This window comes from Aotus nancymaae, unplaced genomic scaffold (genome assembly GCF_030222135.1).
Source record: "Aotus nancymaae isolate 86718 unplaced genomic scaffold, 86718_ANA_hifiasm-v0.15.2.pri h1tg000041l, whole genome shotgun sequence".
Taxonomy (NCBI): domain Eukaryota; kingdom Metazoa; phylum Chordata; class Mammalia; order Primates; family Aotidae; genus Aotus; species Aotus nancymaae.
Window position 1 is genome coordinate 2,581,999 of NW_026988455.1, and position 19,404 is coordinate 2,601,402.

Sequence of the window (19,404 nt, forward strand, 5' to 3'; positions counted from 1 at the left end):
TAGTGATGGAAATATTCTACATCTTGATCATGGTGGTAATGACTTGGCTGTCTACATTCATCAATGCACAGTAAATTGTACACTTAAAATGTGTGCATATTTGAAAATTTTACTTCAAAATACTTGTTTCTATATGCTAGCAATGAACAACTGAAAACTGAAATTCAACAAGTGTATTTATAATCCCATCAAACCAAATACTAAAGATAGGGCAAAACCTATACACTGAAAACTAGAATTTGAGTTGACTTTTGTCATTCTGTGTGACCACTTGGGGCTTTTGTGTTTAAATTTTAAAAATACTCAAGCAGATAAAACCTACTTGAAAAAAATAAACTGTGTCAACTGAAAAGTGAAATATTTTTGCTTAGTGAATGAAAATTTTAGTTGATGCAAAATGAGACTCTTGATCTAGTCTCTAAACTTTAGTACTTGCAATAGCCCTCTTACACTCCTTTCAGAGGTGATTCTCTACTTAAACAGAATTCTCTACTTAATAGAATCAAAACAAAGTATTACTTATCTAAATAATACATAATATTTCACAGCTTAACCAAGGCAGTTCATTTTCGTTTTTGTTTTTAAAGAGACAGGGTCTCACTATTTGGCCCAGGCTGGTCTTAAATTCCTAGCCTCAAGTGATCCTCCCACCTCAGCCTTCCCAAGTGCTAAGATTAGAGGCATGAGCTATCATGCCTGGCAAGCAGAACAGTTCTGAAAGCTCTGGACCCACGTTCCTAAACCTGATGGCAAAGTCCCCCACTCCCACCCTGAGTGATTCAGCTCCACAGAGGAATTGAACATCATTTAACCAGAAAACTAATCAGAGAATCTCATTCCACTGGCAAAAACAGAGTTAACTGCCAGCACCTTGTAAAAATCATTTAGTCTTTCTTACTCTGAGCTTTGTCTCTAGAATGATTCTCAAACCTTGCTGTACATGTGAATCCTGTGGAGAACTTTTGGAGGTAAAACATGCTGGAACCCCATCCATGAACCTCTGGGGTGTGGCCCAGACTCGTCAACCATTAGACCTCAGATTTTGCCCAGTTAGTATCTATGCCAGTTTAATTCTTTTTTTTTTTCTTTTGAGATGGAGTCTTGCTCTGTTGCCCAGGCTGGAGGGTAGTGGCATGATCTAGGCTCACTGCAACCCCTGCCTCCCTGGTTCAAGCGATTCTCCTGCCCCAGCCTTCTAAGCAGCTAGGATTACAGGGGGTGCACCACCATGCCCACCTCATTTTTGTATTTTTAGTAGAGACGGGGTTTCACTATGTTGGCCAGGCTGGTCTTGAACTCCTGACCTTGTGATCCACCCACCTTGGCCTCCCAAAGTGCTAGGATTATAGGTGTGAGCCATCACACCTGGCTTGTTTTTTTCATGTTTACTTTTTTTTTTTTTTGAGATGAGTTTCACTCTTGTTGCCCAGGCTGGAGTGCAATGGTGCGATCTTGGCTCACTGCAAACTCCGCCTCCCGAGTTCCAGCAATTCCCCTGCCTCAGTCTCCTGAGTAGCTGGGATTACAGGCATGTGCCACTATGACCCTCTAATTTTTGTATTTTTAGTAGAGACGGCATTTCTCCATGTTGGTCAGGCTGGTCTCAAACTCCCAACCTCAGGTGATCCACCCGCCTCGGCCTCCCAAAGTGCTGGGATTATAGGTGTGAGCCATCGCCCTTGGCATAATTCTCTATTTAATCATTGACCTTTTACAAATTAGGTAATACTTTGGTCTTAAATCAGGGAACACAGGATGAGTTTGCTAGAAGAAGTAACAATGAGCATAATTTGTTCTGTATTCGGCACATATTTTCCCACTTAAACCCTTACTACAAGCGAACCCTGTCCTACAAGCGAAGTCGACTGTAGTGTTCTGGACATAACAGATAAATTGCCCGGGTAATTGAACACACCAAGTAAATGGCAAACTGATAGTTTGAGTCCCTATTCCTCCACACTCTGAAGCCTATGGTTTCTAGACTGGATGCCCCTGCCTACTGTCCCAGCTACAAGGGCCTTCTCTGTGCTACAGTCTTACCTAACATATTTGACTGTTCTTAGAGTAGTTCGGAGGGAGTGAGCTGTCGACCAGGTGAAGCAAATCCTAGCAGGCTACCTCTCCAGAGGTCTGGGATAGCAGATCCATGGGAAATAAAGTCATTAAAGAAGTTAACAGGTAATTTGGTAGTTTTACAAAATCAGGGTGTTTGTTAGTTCCTTGGATCAGCATTCCTTAGAATTTTTAGTCTTACATTACCATGTCCTTGACGGATGCACCATTTCTTGTCATGATATCTGACCCATGCAGTCCACCTCCCAAATGCCTGAAGTGTGATGAGGAAATGAATTTATAGTTTGATGGACATCACTAGACATTAAGGGAAGGGCCAGGCCAGGCTCAGTGCCTCACTCCTGTAATCCCAGAATTTTGGGAGGCCGAGGCCGGCAGATCACCTGAGGTCAGGTGTTCGAGAGCAGCCTGGCCAACATGGTGAAACCATGTCTCTACTACAAACTTAAAAATTGGCTGGGCGTGGTGGCAGGTGTCTGTAATCCCAGCTACTCAGGAGTCTGAGGCAGTAGAATCGCTTGAACCTGAGAGGCAGAGGTTGCAGTGAGCTGAGATCACACCATTGCACTCCAGCCTGGGGAACAAAAGCCGGACACAGTCTCAAAAAAATAAAAAAATTAAAAAAAAGAAAAGAGAGAGAAGGGGCCCAGCGTGGTGGCTCAAGCCTGTAATCCAGCACTTTGGGAGCCCGAGGAGGGCAGATTGCTTGAGGTCAAGAGTTTGAGACCAGTCTGGTCAACATGGTGAAATGCCATCTCTATTAAAAATACAAAAATTAGCCAGGCATGGTGGCAGGCGCCTGTAATCCCAGCTACTTGGTAGGCTGAGGCATGAGAATTGCTTGAATCTGGGAGGCGGAGGTTGCAGTGAACCGAGATTGTGCCATTGTACTCCAGCCTGAGTGACAGTGAGATATAATCTAAAAAAAAAGGAAAACTGTCTCTGTCCAAATTAAAGGTTACTGCTTGAGCTTTTGATGGGCTCAGTCTCATAAGCTGATGAAAATTTAACCACTGAGTAGATTTCCTACTCATTTCCTAACCCTGTTGGCAAATCCAGGTGGTGAGCACGGAGCCAAGATGACTTTATGGCTAATGTTTATGCCTGGGGCAGGCATCTCACCTTGAGACAGCATGAATTCCAGGCTTAGAGCTGTTAGTCTGGGCAGCCTGTCCCTAAACAATCCCCTTTCTTACTGGTGGCTGCACCAAGGGGTGGCTTAAGTATTCAATCTTTAAAAAGTGTGTTACACAAATGCAATTTCAAGACAAAGCCCAGGCTCCCCCATTCCAACCAGATTGCTCTCCCTATGTCCCTGTTGTAAAAATTCTGAATCCTTCACATGGTTATTCATTCATCCAGTATTTACTGAGTGCTGTATCCCAGGGGCCAGGGATACAGCAATGAAAATAAAAAACAGGCAAAAACAGCTGTCCTTCTGGAGCTTACATTCAAGCAGGAAAAGATGGATTATAGATTAGATGGGAAGGAGGGGGAATGCCGAGAAAGGGAGTGTGGCAATTTTATTTTATTTTGAGATGAAATCTCACTCTTGTCACCCAGGCTGGAGTGCAGTGATGCGATCTCAGCTCACTGCAACCCCCACCTCCAGGGTTCAAGCAATTATCCTGCCTCAGCCTCCCAAGTAGCTGGGATTACAGGTGCCTGCCACCATGCCTAGCTAATTTTTTTGTAATTTTAGTAGAGACGGGGTTTCATCATGTTTGCCAGGCTAGTCTCGAACTCCTGACTTCAGGTGATCCACCCGCCTCTACCTCCCAAAGTTCTGGGATTACAGGCATGAGCCACTACGCCTGGCCTAAGTGTGGCAATTTTAAATAAAATCAGAGGAGGCATGGTTGAGAAAATGACATCTTAGCTAAGAACTGAAGCAATGAGGAAGCGAGGCACATGGATGTCTGAGGAAGAGAACTGCAGATGAAGGAGTGAGCAAAAGCAAAAGGCTTGAGATGGGATGCTGTTGTTAACACATGAGACGAGGCCAGTGTGGAAACCAAGTGAACAAGGAGGAGAGTAGCAGGAAATGAGGTGAAAGACTGAAGATATTCCATAGATGGAAAGACACCAGAGGGCTCAGAGGGGAAGCTGGTCTTCTCAGAGAGAAAACATAAGACAGTAGCGGTGAACATGAACTACATGATCCCTGCACCTAAGGCCTGGCTAGAATGGCTAAGTCAAAAGGAAAGAGAAAGATAGAAGCTTATATGTAAGAAGCACTTAAAAGATTTCAGGAAACACTTTGTTTCAGATAAAAATAAACAGTATTTGTTGAGTAGTGTGTTTTTTTAAGTAAGAGACAGAGTCTTGCTCTGTTACCCAGGCTGGAGTGCAATGGCGCGGTTTTGGCTCACTGTAACCTCCACCTCCTGGGTTCAAGCGATTCTCCTGCCTCAGCCTCCCAAGTAGCTGGGATTACAGGCGCCCACCACCACGCCCAGCTAATTTTTCTTTTTTCTTTTTTTTTTTTTTTTGAGGCGGAGTTTCGCTCTTGTTACCCAGGCTGGAGTGCAATGGCGCGATCTCGGCTCACCGCAACCTCCGCCTCCTGGGTTCAGGCAATTCTCCTGCCTCAGCCTCCTGAGTAGCTGGGATTACAGGCACGCGCCACCGTGCCCAGCTAATTTTTTGTATTAGTAGAGATGGGGTTTCACCATGTTGACCAGGATGGTCTCGATCTCTTGACCTCGTGATCCACCCGCCTCGGCCTCCCAAAGTGCTGGGATTACAGGCTTGAGCCACCGTGCCCGGCCTAATTTTTCTATTTTTAATAGAGACAGGGTTTCACCCTGTGGGCCAGGCTGGCCTCGAACTCCTGACCTTGTGATCCACCCGCCTCGGCCTTCAAAAGTACTGGGATTACAGGTGTGAGCCACCGTGTCTGGCGAGTGGTGTGTTTTAAGGGATATTATTAATTTTACTTTCGGCACCCTTACTGAATTGAAGGTGGTGATTAAATTACTTGAGAGGATTAGTCTGGATGTAACTGCACGTAGTAAATTTGAGGTGTTTGACAGAAATGCTAATTAAGCAATTATTGGAGGTACTAGAAGAGATTCATCTTTAGGTAGAGAGATGGATTGGATGAGGTTCTTTATAAATGCAAAAAACTCTGACAGTTTTTTCAATAAGGATTCAGTGTTTGTTAAGATGTGTTAAGTATGGAGGAACTAAGTTAAGTGACAATCCAGGCAGAAGGGTTTTAAACGTTTTAATTACTGCATATATTTAAGAACTTGAGATTTTTTTCTACGTAATTCCTAAGCTTTTAATTTTATTTTACAATTATTTTTGGCATGTGTAGTTTCTGACGTCAGCATCTTGCCCAACTTACAAAGACTGGCTGCTATCTTTCTTGAATCTTTTTTGCATCGTATAAGCTGTCTGTAGCTTCTAACTCATTGATGACATTACACTGTGGCAAAACATACGGATTGTGCATCCAGCACATGGGGAATGGCACATTTTCCTCCATTCTCTTGGCTTTGAGAAGTCTATTTTCCTTCATAAAAACCTCTAAACAGACTGGGTGCAGTGGCTCAATCTTGTAATCCTAGCACTTTGGGAGGCCAAGGCAGGTGGATCATGAGGTCAGGAGTTAGAGACCAGCCTGGCCAACACAGTGAAAATACAAAATTACAAATACTAAAAATACTAGAATACTAAAATACAAAAATGAACTGAGCCTGGTGGCTGGCGCCTGTAATCCCAGATACTCGGGAGGCTAAAGCCAGAGAATCGCTTGAACCGGGGAGGTGGAGACTGCAGCAGTGAGCCGAGATCTCGCCATTGCACTCCAGCCTGGGTGACAGAGTGAGACTCTATCTTAAAAACAAGACACACAAAACAAACCCCCTCTAAATTAGATTTTCACTATTGACCCTGAGCCAGCCATATCGCTGCTAGCTGCTGTCCTGGATCATGGACGGTCACTCAACCTCAATGCCAGCATATCAGGTGGTTTTGTCAGGTTTTCTGAACTTAAAAAAGCCATCACCATGGCAACCTGAGTAAAAAAATAATTACCTATAGTGTCTGTAGGCTTGTACCCTTCAGTGTAAGTGTAGAAAAGACTGAAACAAATCAAGGATCTAATGTTTAAAATGCAGGTTACTATCCAGATTCCCATCTGAAAACTGGTCAGGTCAGCAATCCTACCTATGGCTAGGAGGATTCTTTTGCGTATTAGGCAAGTGAATGCACGTCAAATGCTTAGCACATTACCCAGCACATAAAGCGCTTAGCCAATGTTAGCAGCTGTATGATAATCCCTTCTAAGAAGCATAGTCCCTCTCTACAAACGAGGAAACAATGAGAAGTGACATTCTAACCCAAAGTCACCAACATTCACTCCAATGGATACTGAGGCTTCTCCTGTGCCACTCTACAAAACGTTGTGATAAAGAAATGAAGTAGACCTCCCAAACACCAATGCACACATCCAACCTTCTCCCATAGCTATAGGACTGGGAATGGCAGAAAAGGCTAAGAAATCCAGAGGAGTCCCCAAAGCGCCAGTTGTCCAAAGGGCCAGAGACCACAGTACCTTGGTTGCCCATGGCACTCTGAAGTCTGAGCCATCTCATGGGCATGACCGTACCAAGCATAGAGACTGCTGAATTTACCAAGAATCTAGACTATTTGGATTATTCGTCACTGATTTAGATAAAGGGACGTGGGAAGCTTTTTTGAAAGAACAGCATTTACCTTGAAGGGCCTTCCTAAAAGAGATGCCTTTTTTTTTTTTTTTTAAAGCCATAGGATCAGTGGTTAAGTCTCTAACATATGAACAGCATATGCTGCCCAGCTAATGAGGTGAAGAGTCTAAGCTAGATTTATTTCTGAGATACAAAGACCAAAAGGTGCCTTTATAGCACTATACCTCGTCAGTTACCTTGGGCTGAACTGCAGAAAGAACTTGATGACTAACACCCAAAACGCTGGAAACAAAGACACATACACTTCCAGGTGTGGATTTTTATTTTCACAAAAAGACAACAATGTCTTCCCACATACAAGTATTTACAAAACCCAACTGATTCACCCATCTAGAACCTGGGTTTTCGTTCCACTTCTCAACATAGTTGGGAATATGGAAACATTAATACCCACACAATTCCCAGAGATGGAATTTATCCATTAAACAGTGCAGATTACCTAAAAGTGCACTTACCTGCACAACTCGGTCTAAGAACCTTGTGAAACAAACCTCATGGCCAAGGTTTCATTAATCTATTTGGTTTCATACCACGCAAACCTGAACAAGTGTGCTGCTACACTAAACCGAAAATCGGTTCCCATTTTACAATTAAAAAGGTTCTCAACACTTTAGCAACTATACAGAATATGAAGGTTTATTTCAAAAAAGATTACATTTTTTTAAACCAGGATACACAGATGCACATAATGTAACAGTACCTTCTGCAAAAATAGGTTACATAATACTCAGAAATGCAAGAACAATCTTATTCTCTAAAAATTAGACAGCTAAGACTTCTTAAGCTTAGACAGCCTTCAAAAGGGAGGCTGAAAATGCTTGGTGAAAAGTAGTAACTCTAGAGCCAGACACCACAGAGCTAAGGCTGCAAATTAAACCACTACCACACAGCTGCAAACTACTCTTTATATTCACACAGCGTTAAACAAAATGAATTCAATTTCATCTTTTCAAATGTGTCTTGGTGCTGCAAGAAAAAAAGTTCAATGATACACAAAACTATTAAAAGTTACAACAGAACTATTTAAACATCTTCTCCAAAATTGAGAAAAGTGATCATGTTAAATTTTTAAAAAGAAAAAGTCTGACAGAACTCTCAAGCAAGTCAAGGTCCTCTTCATAAGTAGTCAAGTAAAGTTTACAAGAGTTTTCAATAAATTATCTTAAAACCAGGGCAGAGAGCTCATTTTCAGAATCGTCGTGGAGGTCCGCCCTTAAATGGCTTAAATCCGGAGCCACTTCCTCTTGGCATGGAATTGCCACTGATTTGTACAATTCTATTAATTGGGGATGCGTTACTGAAAAAGGTTTAAATGAAAAAAAATGTAAGAGAACAAAGAACAAATCATCACTGCAAATACTTACACAGCACTTACCATTTGCCAGGCACTGTTGTTGCTACTTTATCCAAAATAAATCATTTACTCTTTTCAACAGTCCTTTGAGATCTGAATCATTACTAACCCTACTTTACCAATGAAGAAACAGATCTGGAGGTTCAGTAACTCCAAAGGTCACAAAGCAAATAAAATGGTGGCGCAGAGATTTGAACCTGGGCAATCTCACTTTGAAGCGCCACTACTTCAAAAGCCATTTGCTGATATGCACATGGACGGATTATAGCAGTAGATCTCTTAAGTGTGGACGCCAAACCAGCAGCAGTAGCAACAGTTGTAACAAGCCTGTTAGAAATGCAAATTCTTACCCCATCTCAGACAATTGAGAAGGAACTCTGGGGGTGGGACCCCCAGCAACCTGTGTTTTTTTGGGGGTTTTAAAATATATATATATATTTTTAGACAGGCACTCACTCCCTTCACCCAGGCTGGAGTGCAGTGGCACAATCATGGCTCACTGCAGCAACCCTTGACTTCCTGGGCTCAGGTGATTCTCCTACCTCAGCTTCCAGAGTAGCTGGGACTACAGGCAAGCACCACCATGCTCAGCTAATTTTTTTATTTTCAGTAGATACAGAGTTGCACCATGTTGGCCAGGCTGGTCTCGAACTCCTGGGCTCAAAAGATCTGCCGGCCATGGCCTTCCAAAGTCCTAGAATTATAGGCATGGGCCACCATGACCAGGCAACCTGTGTTTTAACAAGCCCTCCAGGTGATTCTGTTTTTTGCTAAAGCTTATGAACTAAATTATAGGAAGTAATGTAAGAAATATTTCTGGAATCTTTATCTGTAATGCAACAGAGCAGATTAAGTTATTAAGAAAGAAAAAGCAGACCCTCTCCCCACCCCAAAAAACCATTAATAGGCCAGATGTGGTGGCTCAGGCCTGTAATCCCAACACTTTGGGAGGCTGAGGCGGGAGGACCAAGGAGAATTGCTTGAACTTATGAGGCACAGGTTACAGTGAGCTGAGATCATGCTACTGTACTCCAGCTTAGGTGACAAAGTGAGACTCCATCTCAGAAAAAACCATTAACAAACCACACAATAAAAATCCACAGTGAAAGCCAGGTGCACTGGCTAATGCCTATAATCCCAGTACTTCAGGAGTCCGGGGCCAGAGGATCACTTGAGGAACAGGAGTTCGAGACCGGCCTGGCCAACAAGGTAAAACCTCTGTGTCTACTAAAAATACAAAAAAATCAGCTGAATGTGGTGACACATGCCTGTAGTCCTAGCTACTTGGGAGGCCAAGGAAGGAGAATCGCTTGAACCCACAAGGCAGAAGTTGCAGTGAGCTAAGATCGCACCACTGCACTCCAGCTTGGGCAATAGAGATTTTGTCTTGGGGAAAAAAAAAAAACAGTGAAAAAGTTCAGGCAGAATAAAACTAAATCATAAAAAAGCTTAAATGCCAGGCTGAGGAATTTCGGCTTGATCCTGTGACCTGCAGCAGCTGCTTTTTTTGGTTTCAGAGCAGTAAAATAGTATAACAAAATGGGGGTTTTAACAATTTAGAAATAGGGTAATGGAGCATGAAAAGAATAATTTGGGAAGATCAGACAGAAGCTGAAATGAGGAAGAAAGAATAGCTATGAGAAACATTTTTTGTAGAGACGGGGTTTTGCCATGTTGCCCAGGCTGGTCTTGAACTCCTCAGTTCAAGTGATTCACCTACCTTGGCCTCCCAAAGTGCTGGGATTACAGGTGTGAGCCACTGCCTGAGAAACATTAAAAATAAATAAATAGGGCTGGGCGCGGTGGCTCACGCCTGTAATCCCAGCACTTTGGGAGGCCGAGGCGGGTGGATCACAAGGTCAAGAGATCGAGACCATCCTGGTCAACATGGTGAAACCCCGTCTCTACTAAAAATACAAAAAATTAGCTGGGCATGGTGGCGCATGCCTGCAATCCCAGCTACTCAGGAGGCTGAGGCAGGAGAATTGCCTGAACCCAGGAGGCGGAGGTCGCGGTGAGCCGAGATCGCGCCATTGCACTCCAGCCTGGGTAACAAGAGCAAAACTCCATCTCAAAAAAATAAATAAATAAATAAATAAATAAATACAATGAAACGGCCAGGCACGGTGGCTCATGCTTGTAATCCCAGAACTTTGGAAGGCCGAGACAGACAGATCATGAGGTCAGGAGTTCAAAACCAGCATGGCCAACTATAAAAATTAGCCGGAAGTGGTGGTGTATGCACATAATCCCAGCTACTTGGGAGGATGAGGCAGGAGTATCTCTTGAAAGCTGAGATCAGCCACTACACTCCAGCCTGGGCAACAGAGCGAGACTCCGTCTCAAAAAAAAAAAAGAACCACACTTAGAAATTTATGCTAGAAATGAAGAAAGGTAAAGACGAGGCCCCTGTTTTTCCAGTCAGGATGAGTGAAATGGGTGGTGGCACTATCAAACTAAAAGAAGCTGGAGGCAACAAAAGGGACACAAAAGTTTGAAATAGGAAAGAAATGAGTTTGACTGTGACCTTGAATTCATGGAAACAGAAAAGCACTTACATGGCAATGGCTACATGAAACTGAAAAGAAACAGCAGTGTCTAAAGCTTAGCCATAGGAAGGAGCATGCAAAGGCAGTCACAAGGGCAGAAAGAAAATGATGGTGCCTTAGAAAACAGACTCCCTCAAAATAAAGAAAAGTGACCGTGTGAAATAGTGTTTAAGCACCAAGGAGGCTGACGACTATGAAAATAAAGGAATCTATATTTATCAAGAGAAAAGTCATCTGTGACCTTTACAAACCAGATACAATGAATGTTGAGCTTGTGCAGGCTTACTAAAGTTTGATGTTAGAAGTGTGACCATGGAATGGTAGTGACCTGGTTCACAGAGTCTCCTATGAAAGAGGAATGGGAAAGAAAGGAGGACATGAAAGAGATGAGGAAGCTGAAGACGTGTTGGGTGAAGGGCCACACCCGACCTTGGTGTGAAGACAAAGTAAAGCTCGCTTCTCAACATATGAACAGATTTTGTGTTAAATGTCTAAAAGCTTTGCCAAGAGTTTTAAAAGGGAGGAAACAGAACACACTTCCAGTTTTTTCTTCCTAAGAATTTGAGGAATGCTAGGTAGGGAACAAGATGATGGTTCCAATGTGAGGTTAAGATTCATTATCTAGGCCGGGTGGAGTGGCTCACACCTGTAATCCCAGCACTTTGGGAGGCCGAGGCAGGCAGATCACCTGAAGACAGGAGTTCAAGACCATCCTGAGCAACATGGTGAAACCCTGTCTCTACTAAAAATACAAAAATTAGCCAGGCATGGTGGCCCACACCTGTAATCCCAGCTCCTCAGAAGACTGAGATGAAAGAATTGGTTGAACCCGGAAGGCAGAGGTTGCAGTCAGCCAAGATTGTGCCACTGCACTCCAGCCTGGGCAACAAAGACTCCATCTCAAAAAAAAAAAAAAAAACCTTAAAAAAAAAAAAGGATTCATTATCTACTAGATCCTGCCATCCATCCATACATACATACCCATAACTAGATCAACTTGCCAGAATGTCACTGAATTCATTTACAAGGAAGAATACAAACTAAACACATTAATATCAGCTGTTCTGCAAACACTCTTTTGGAAACTTTGAGTGGATACAGGGAAATGCTGGTCAGACCTAGGGTTTTCACTAGTTGCAATTCAGTCTCTCATTAATGTCAGAAGAAACTATAATGACTTTTATGGAAAGGATAAAGTATTGGTTGTGTGCTGGCAGAAAAAGTCTAAACTGGTTAGTTATTTACCTTGAATGTTGGGTTATCATGCCTGCTCCTGCCCGGCCATCACCCATTCGCCTTGTATCATGATAGCTAGGCCCTTGAGAGGGTGGACCATGCCACTCTTTCCTTGGTCCACTTGTGTCCCGTCCATGGCGTTCAACCACATGTCGCTCCTCAGGATAGTGCTAAAAGAATAGCATATGAAAAGTCACTTGGCTGGGCGCAGTGGCTCTTGCGTATAATCTCAGCACTTTGGGAGGCCAAGGTGGGCAGATCACCTGAGGTCAGGAGTTCGAGACCAGCCTGGTCAACATGGTGAAACCCTGTTTCTACTAAAAATACAAAAAATTAGCTGGACGTGGTGCCATGTGCCTGTAATCCCAGCTACTCAGGAGGCTGAGGCAGGAGAATCGCTTGAACCTGGGAGGTGGAGGCTGCAGTGAGCCAAGATGGTTCCATTGCACTCCAGCCTGGGCAACAAGAGTGAAAATCCGTCTCAAAAAAAAAAAAAGTCACGACACCCTCAGTTTCATACCAACTTACTTATATTGGTGTCCTTTTAATGTCAGAAGCAAATTAGTAAGACATCTGACAAGATAAAAGGATGAGTAATGCAACAGCATATGAAAAGAGTTTATATCTATTTTGTAGCAAGAAGCTACTCAGCCTTCAGGGAAGGGTATGGAGGAAATGATTCAAATTTTAATTCCTTTTTTTTTGAGATGGAGTCTCACTCTGTTACCAGGCTGGAGTGCAGTGGCGCAATCTCGGCTCACTGTAACCTCCACCTCCCAGGTTCAAGCGATTCTCCTGCCTCAGCCTCCCAAGTAGCTGCTAATACAGGTGCGTGCCACCACGCCCAGCTTATTTTTGTATTCTTAGTAGAGCTGGGGTTTCACCACGTTGGCCAGGATGGTCTTGATCTCTAGACTTCGTGATCCACCCGTCTTGGCCTCCCAAAGTGCTGGGATTACAGGTGTGAGCCACTGCGCCTGGCCAATTCCTTTTTTTTAATTTTTAACGATTTTTGGAGACACGATCACACTATTGCCCAGGTTGGAATACTGCATTGCGACCATAACTACTCCAACTCTTAAATGCTGGGCTAAAGCGATCCTCCTGCTTCAGCCTCCTGTCTAGCTGGGACTACAGGGTGTGCGCTACTATGCCCAGCTAACTTTTTAATTTTCTTATGGAGATGAGGTCTCGCTATATTGCCCCAGGTGATCTTGAACCCCTGGCCTCAAGTAATCCACCTGCCTTGGCCTCCAAAGTGCTGGGATTACAGGCATGAACCACCAGGCCTGGCCATTAATTTATATTTCTGTATTTCCTGGCATCCAAGTGCTTTCTGACCCTTCATTATTTCAAATGCTTGGATCTTACATTGATTGTAAGAAGGCACAGACAGAGATCAAAACCTTAAGACAAGTCAGGGTGGGGCCGACGATCAGCCTGTCAGGACAACATTCAAACAGCACACAGAAACAGGAGTTGTCAACTTGTTTTACATTGAACTAGTTAGTATTATGGCACTTAGAAGGTGATACATTCATAACTATGGAAAACAGGGTAGTGAACACTCTGTTTAAAGCTGTTTAAGTCATTGTACCCAACCAAGAATATTTTTTTAAAAAGGAAAACGTGAGAAGGAAACGTAAGTAGGGGCCAAAGATTCTGGATCCGGTTTGAAAGCCTCAATTTCTTAAAAAGAAATAAAATCAAAGTTATCATTAGAAAGGCTTAGGCAGGGTGGGGCGGATCACAAGGTCAGGAGATCAAGACCATCCTGGCTAACATGGTGAAAACCTGTCTGTACTAAAAATACAAAAAAATCAGCTGGGCGTGGTGGCACGTGCCTGTAGTCCCAGATACTCGGAAGGCTGAGGCAGGAGAATCACTTGAACCCAGGAAGTGGAGGTTGCAGTGAGCCAAGATCACACCACTACACTCCAGCCTAGGCGACAGAGCGAGACTCTGTCTTAAAAAAAAAAAAAAAAAAAAAAAAAAAAGGCTCCTTTACCAAATTAACAATTCTTAAATTTCTCTGGGAAGTTTAAAAAAAAATGGAGTAAGTATTTCAAGGCTAGTACTTTAACTCTTTGGACTACTGATGGTCAACTACTGACAGTAAAGTATGAGGAAAATATAGATTCATTTTACAAATTAATGCCTCTCAATCTTTCCTATCTAACTAATCTAGGCCACATCAAAATGCTACTGTATATCCAGAGTAGCTCATAAATCCTCTAAATGTATGTGTGTAGGCTGGCCGCAAACCTCCCGCAGCATTTACCTGTGCTCCACTTCCTCGATCTGTGATGACTCCTCTGTCTCCATCTCTGCTCCCGTACCCCGAGGTGCTGCTACGATTCCCAGGGGGGGCACCTCTCACGCTGTGCCCTGATACTTCTCTCCCAGATCTTTCTGGTCTTTCGACTCTGTTAAACAAAACATAAAAACATACATGATCCAAACTTTAATCTTACCTTTTTTAACCCCGATGGATTAGAACATCAGGAGAGCATTACAAAGTACACAGCTACCTTGTTTCCCGTTTGTCAGTGGACAGGCTTCCTTCACTCTTCCAGCTGGTGGGTCTGGAAGGATTGGGCCCTGCCTCTCGAGGATGTCTAGGATGACTGATGTCAGGCCTGTCATGAATGATCACTGTTCTCCTTTCGTCTCGCTCCCCTCGTACTTCTCGCCTGTCTGATTCTCTAAGTTCATTTCTTGGTGGTGGAGGCTCATTTCTTCTGGAGTCACTGAAATTTTTGGGGTATCTTTCAAAGCTTGGATCTTCCCTTCGTGCAGTAGGTCGTGCTTTTTTCCCTTCACTTTGACCAACAAAGCGATCCCGCCTATTGAGTAGAAACAAAGAATATAGGTCCTAGAAGTGCTTACTTGAGTGCTTAATTCTTCTTAACTTTGTCTGCATAACCTATAATGATGAAACCAAAAAATGAACTTAAGGCAAAGCCATGGAAAAAAGCTAGTTATTATTACAACTCATTTTCTTTTAAACTGAACTAAGTGTCTAGTCTAAAAAGGTTGGTTTTTTAGCATTCAGGAGAAATGACACCAAACGCTCAAAGTCACTACCAAGCTAAAGAATGCTTTACTGTTATTAACAGTTGAGGCACATCCAAAGCAATCAGTGCTCCCACAGTTTTAAAGATAAGAAGAGGCTGGATGTGGTGGCTCATGCTTGTAATCTCAGCATTTTGGGAGGCCAAAGTGGGTGGATCATTTGATCCCAGAAGTGTGAGACCAGCCTGGCCAACATGGCGAAACCCTGTCTCTACTAAGAATACAAAAATTAGCCAGGTGTGATGGTGCATGTCTATAATCCCAGCTACTTGGGAGGCTGAAGCATGAGAATCGCTTGAACCCAGGAAGCAAAGGTTGCAGTGAGCCAAGATCGCGCCACTGCACTCTAGCCTGGGAGACAGAGAGAGACTCTGTCTCAAAAAAAATAAAATAAACATAAGAAGATAAAGTCAACCTATTTAGTGGTGTTCTATTTAATGAATTTGGAATACTGAATCACATTCACTTTAACAGAAACAAAAATCATGTAATTTGTTCTGAACATTCAGTTCTGACCTGATAATTAAGATTTTAGGAGAAACAGTTATCACTAGCAAGTCTCATAAAATAAATATAATAATTTTCAACATATCTATCTACCTTTCAAAAGATGAAGACTGTACTGCTGAACTCTCAGGAAACCTGCCCCTCTCTCGGTGATCAAAGTCATTAAATCTGTTCTGTTGGCGAGAGTAGTCAGATCCATGGCCAAATCGTGCATCTGTATCTAGAGACAACTTTTTATTGTCGCTCCAGTAAGGATCATCTCGCCTTGAAGAGAAATATTTGCTCATTTACATAAATTACTTCCACAGTAATGAAACAACATTTACTTGGAGTCATACATACCACATGTTAGAACTGTGGACACAACAGGGCTAGTAAACTCAAGATATAACACACTCAGTTAGGAGTACAAACTAGCAAAGACTTAATTGTTGAATTATGAAAAGTCAATAGTGTGAGAAGAATTTAAACAGGAGAGGAAAATAGTTGAAAAACTGCCTGTCTTAAAATTATTAAACGAAAAGACAAACAAAATACTTGAAACCACTTTATAATAAAATTCTAACCAGCAGTTCACAACCTCTTCAGTTATCCTTAACTTTGGAAATGTTAGAGTGGAAGTCAGAAGCACAATTCATTCACTCCACCTATTTCTCTATTTCTAAAATCAACTTAATTTCACAGAATTTATGTTAAGAAAATTAAATGGGCATATTTATATTTTTAAACCTATATGAAGTATGAGTGCAAACACACAATGGAATCTATCAATCTCCTCAAGTTTATGACTTCCATTTCTACACTAGCTGCACTACCTTTTTACAAACGTTCAAAATCTGTTTAATTTTAATTACTGGAGCCTACTATGACAATGTATTTTCCATGTGTTTGTATTTTAAGTGACCCTGAAAGATAACAGTGAATTAGGTATTAGTGAAAAATATGATTAGTAGTGACTTTGTCCTAGATAACTGGTTATAACTCTAGCTCTGCAATATCATGGCAGCCTAATAGTCTGAGCATAGGACTATGAGTCCAGAGTGGTTGTAATCCAGGCTCTGTCACTTCCAAAATATTTCAACAATGAAACTTCGTAACGAAAAGCATTTGGCATCTAAAAAGGCAGACGGGGCAAGAAATGCAGACTGTTCCCACTCGCCAATGCACTGGGTCTACCCTAGTACTGTAATCCTTCCCATCCCCGTTGATCATGACTTTTATTCCAGTGATGGGAGCCTGTACTTTTTAATTCTCTAGTTTTAGCCTAAAGGGAATAAAATAGCAAGTGTAACTGTTAAGGAAGAAAGTGAGTAACTACCTGTGATCTACATCACGTGGGCGTTTCAAGGAATTCCTTTTTTCTTGTTCATAACGAAGCTGCTGTTGTTGCCGTCTGAGTTCCTCTCTTTCTCGAGCAATCCGTTCAGCTTCCTTACGACGTTCCTTCAGACAACAAAGAAGGAAGAACCAACCAAGGCAAAATGAAAACATAAGGTAAGTATACATGCAACCTTGTTTTAACCTTGTCACTAAGAAACCACCATAAGCAAAGACCAGGCAAAACAAACCTGGAATACATATATTTCATTTCAATAATCTAGGCTATAGCTGTTGTTCTGCAACATTAAAAATAACAAGGACTGGGTGGTGAAAGTTGGCAAGTATTTGGGAAGGTCAAGTTTAGTTTAATTATTCGACTAAAACAAAAGCACCTAAAGGGAATTAGAAACAGCGTTCTTAATATGTATGGAGACTAAGTGCCTTAAAACCTTGAGGTGCAATTCTGCAAAGAGAGGCATTATTTCCTTCCAGCCTTGGGAAATCATTCCCACTATAATATGTAAGGAAATTGTTATTATTTTCTAAGACTGGGATAGTGACAGAGCCTGGATTACAACTACTCTGGACTCATAGTCCTATGCTCAGACTATTAGGCTGCCAGGATATTGCAGAGCTACAGTTACTACCAATTATCTAGAACAAAGTCACTACTAATTGTATTTTTAATGAGCACCTAATTCACTATTATCTTTCAGGGACACTTAAAAGCTCATTAGCTAAACTCATTCTATAGACGCTTTACAATGAGTAAAGCAAATTTTAGGGCAAAAATCACAGAGTTTCAAAAAGGTGAGTTATTTAAGATGAAAAGATTTTCTGACTGCACCTGTTCAATACGAATGCGTTCCCTTTCCAAGCGTTCGCGTTCCATTCTCTCTCTCTCTAGTTTTTGCCTTTCAATTTCTAGGCGCTCTCTCTCTCTCTGTAAGCGTTCCCGTTCTTCCCGTTCACGAATTATTCTAATGCGTTCTCGCTCTCGACGCTCTCTCTCTGCAATCTCTCTTCGTCTACCAAAAATCAGTATTTAGAAATACTTAAATTATGCTAGCACTGTGTGAAAGAGAATAGCTTTGAATTTGAATTTTTCCTTGAGGTTGGCAATTTTAAATTTCAACTCAATCTAAGTAGTTTTAATGTAATTGGAAACATAATTCAAAGTAAAACTTTAAACAGATCCCAATATTTTCACTTATTTGTAAATGAGACTGTCAACTAAGCAGCTAAATTTTATAGAGAGTAGTTGTCTCTTAGATGATTCCTGTTTAAATAAAAATCACTATAATAGTTCATTAATCAATTGACATTTTAGAAGGATGTAATCTGCATATACAAATTTACAAAACTACAACTTCTGACACTTGTTTTTGATGGAAAAAGCTCTAATGCCTATTATATATTCTACTGTATCTCCTTAAACAAAATATATACTCTATTTTGATGATCTGGGATCATAACAATGAACATCAATAATAGCATATACTACATATAACAAAATGGCATCCTTAAGGGCTATTTTGGAATGTTTACTATCCTATAATAGATGCCTCCAGGTAACGTGTTTTTCTGAGTCAGACGTAGTTCAATTGTTCACTGAACTGAACTGTTATTAGACTTTTAATGTTATTTTCTTACTGTAAGGTAGTTAGCATCCTTTTCTGTCTATTATCAGCATGTCTTCCTCTAGTAACCCAGTGGTTCTCAAAGAGTCAATAATATTTCTACAGAAATCGATGGGGTATTTTTAATTATCACAATACCATGGGGCAGATACTAGTGTTTAGTGTATGAGGATAAAGGAATCTAAGTATCTCACTGATGCATGGAATAGTGAGGATAGTCGTACACAACAAGAACCATCCAACACTTCTCACACCTTTCAGATGCCACAATGGACCTTCATACCATTAAAAACAACCAAACACCTTAAGCAAAAATAACATCTGAGTCTAGAACTCAACCCCATTTTTAATAAATGCTAAGTTTGTTTGTTTGCTTTGACATGGTTTTTTATATTCTAGAATTTCAATAATACAACTCTATATAAATAGAAGGAAAATTATACGTTCTTGAGACCTTTACTAAGAGTTGCTCATGATTTCGGAAATCATGTCATAAGGTCAACACTACTTCTGGTATTTACTAACCAATACAATGTATCAACTGACATACCTGTCTGTATTTGGAGCTGTCACATTCTCAGTGAGTCTAAATAGGGGTGCAAACATCTGACTACTTCATTAAGTCATGCCTAAATATTCATATCTGGAATATATATTTTTATTATAAATTACTTTTATTTCTCCTTTATATTATAGCTAAGCCATTACATTAAATTTTTTGGAAATTATTAGTATAGGTTAAGTATGTTATGCATCAATTTCATTTCAGAATAGTAAAGGCATTGCAACATTTTTTCATATAAAAGGGACTTTGGTCTCATAGGGTTTGAGAATCACTGCTCTAGTTGCTCCTCAATCCCACTCTCCTCTCAATCTGTTGTCAACTAAATAAAACAGGAAGCTAGGCACACTTG

At 41.5% G+C, this 19,404-nt stretch overlaps 1 protein-coding gene across 12 annotated transcripts in view; it reads right to left on the reverse strand.

Annotated features, from left to right (window-relative positions):
- Nucleotides 1-7,053: 7,053 nt before the first annotated feature.
- Nucleotides 7,054-19,404, reverse strand: part of SLTM (SAFB like transcription modulator) — a 54,931-nt gene continuing 42,580 nt past the window's right edge. For 7 of the 12 annotated variants that reach the window (XM_012443100.2, XM_012443097.2, XM_064361352.1 and 4 more), the window contains 7 exons: nucleotides 17,698-17,878; nucleotides 16,849-16,973; nucleotides 15,624-15,794; nucleotides 14,480-14,794; nucleotides 14,230-14,374; nucleotides 11,958-12,118; nucleotides 7,054-8,106 (listed from right to left, as the gene is read on the reverse strand). In XM_012443100.2, the coding sequence (XP_012298523.1) occupies nucleotides 7,998-8,106; nucleotides 11,958-12,118; nucleotides 14,230-14,374; nucleotides 14,480-14,794; nucleotides 15,624-15,794; nucleotides 16,849-16,973; nucleotides 17,698-17,878 (1,207 nt within the window). In that variant the 3' untranslated portion in view covers nucleotides 7,054-7,997. Of the gene's footprint in view, nucleotides 8,107-11,957; nucleotides 12,119-14,229; nucleotides 14,375-14,479; nucleotides 14,875-15,623; nucleotides 15,795-16,848; nucleotides 16,974-17,697; nucleotides 17,879-19,404 lie in introns of those variants that run through there. The other 5 variants (XM_064361355.1, XM_064361351.1, XM_064361357.1 and 2 more) reach the window with 3 other exon arrangements.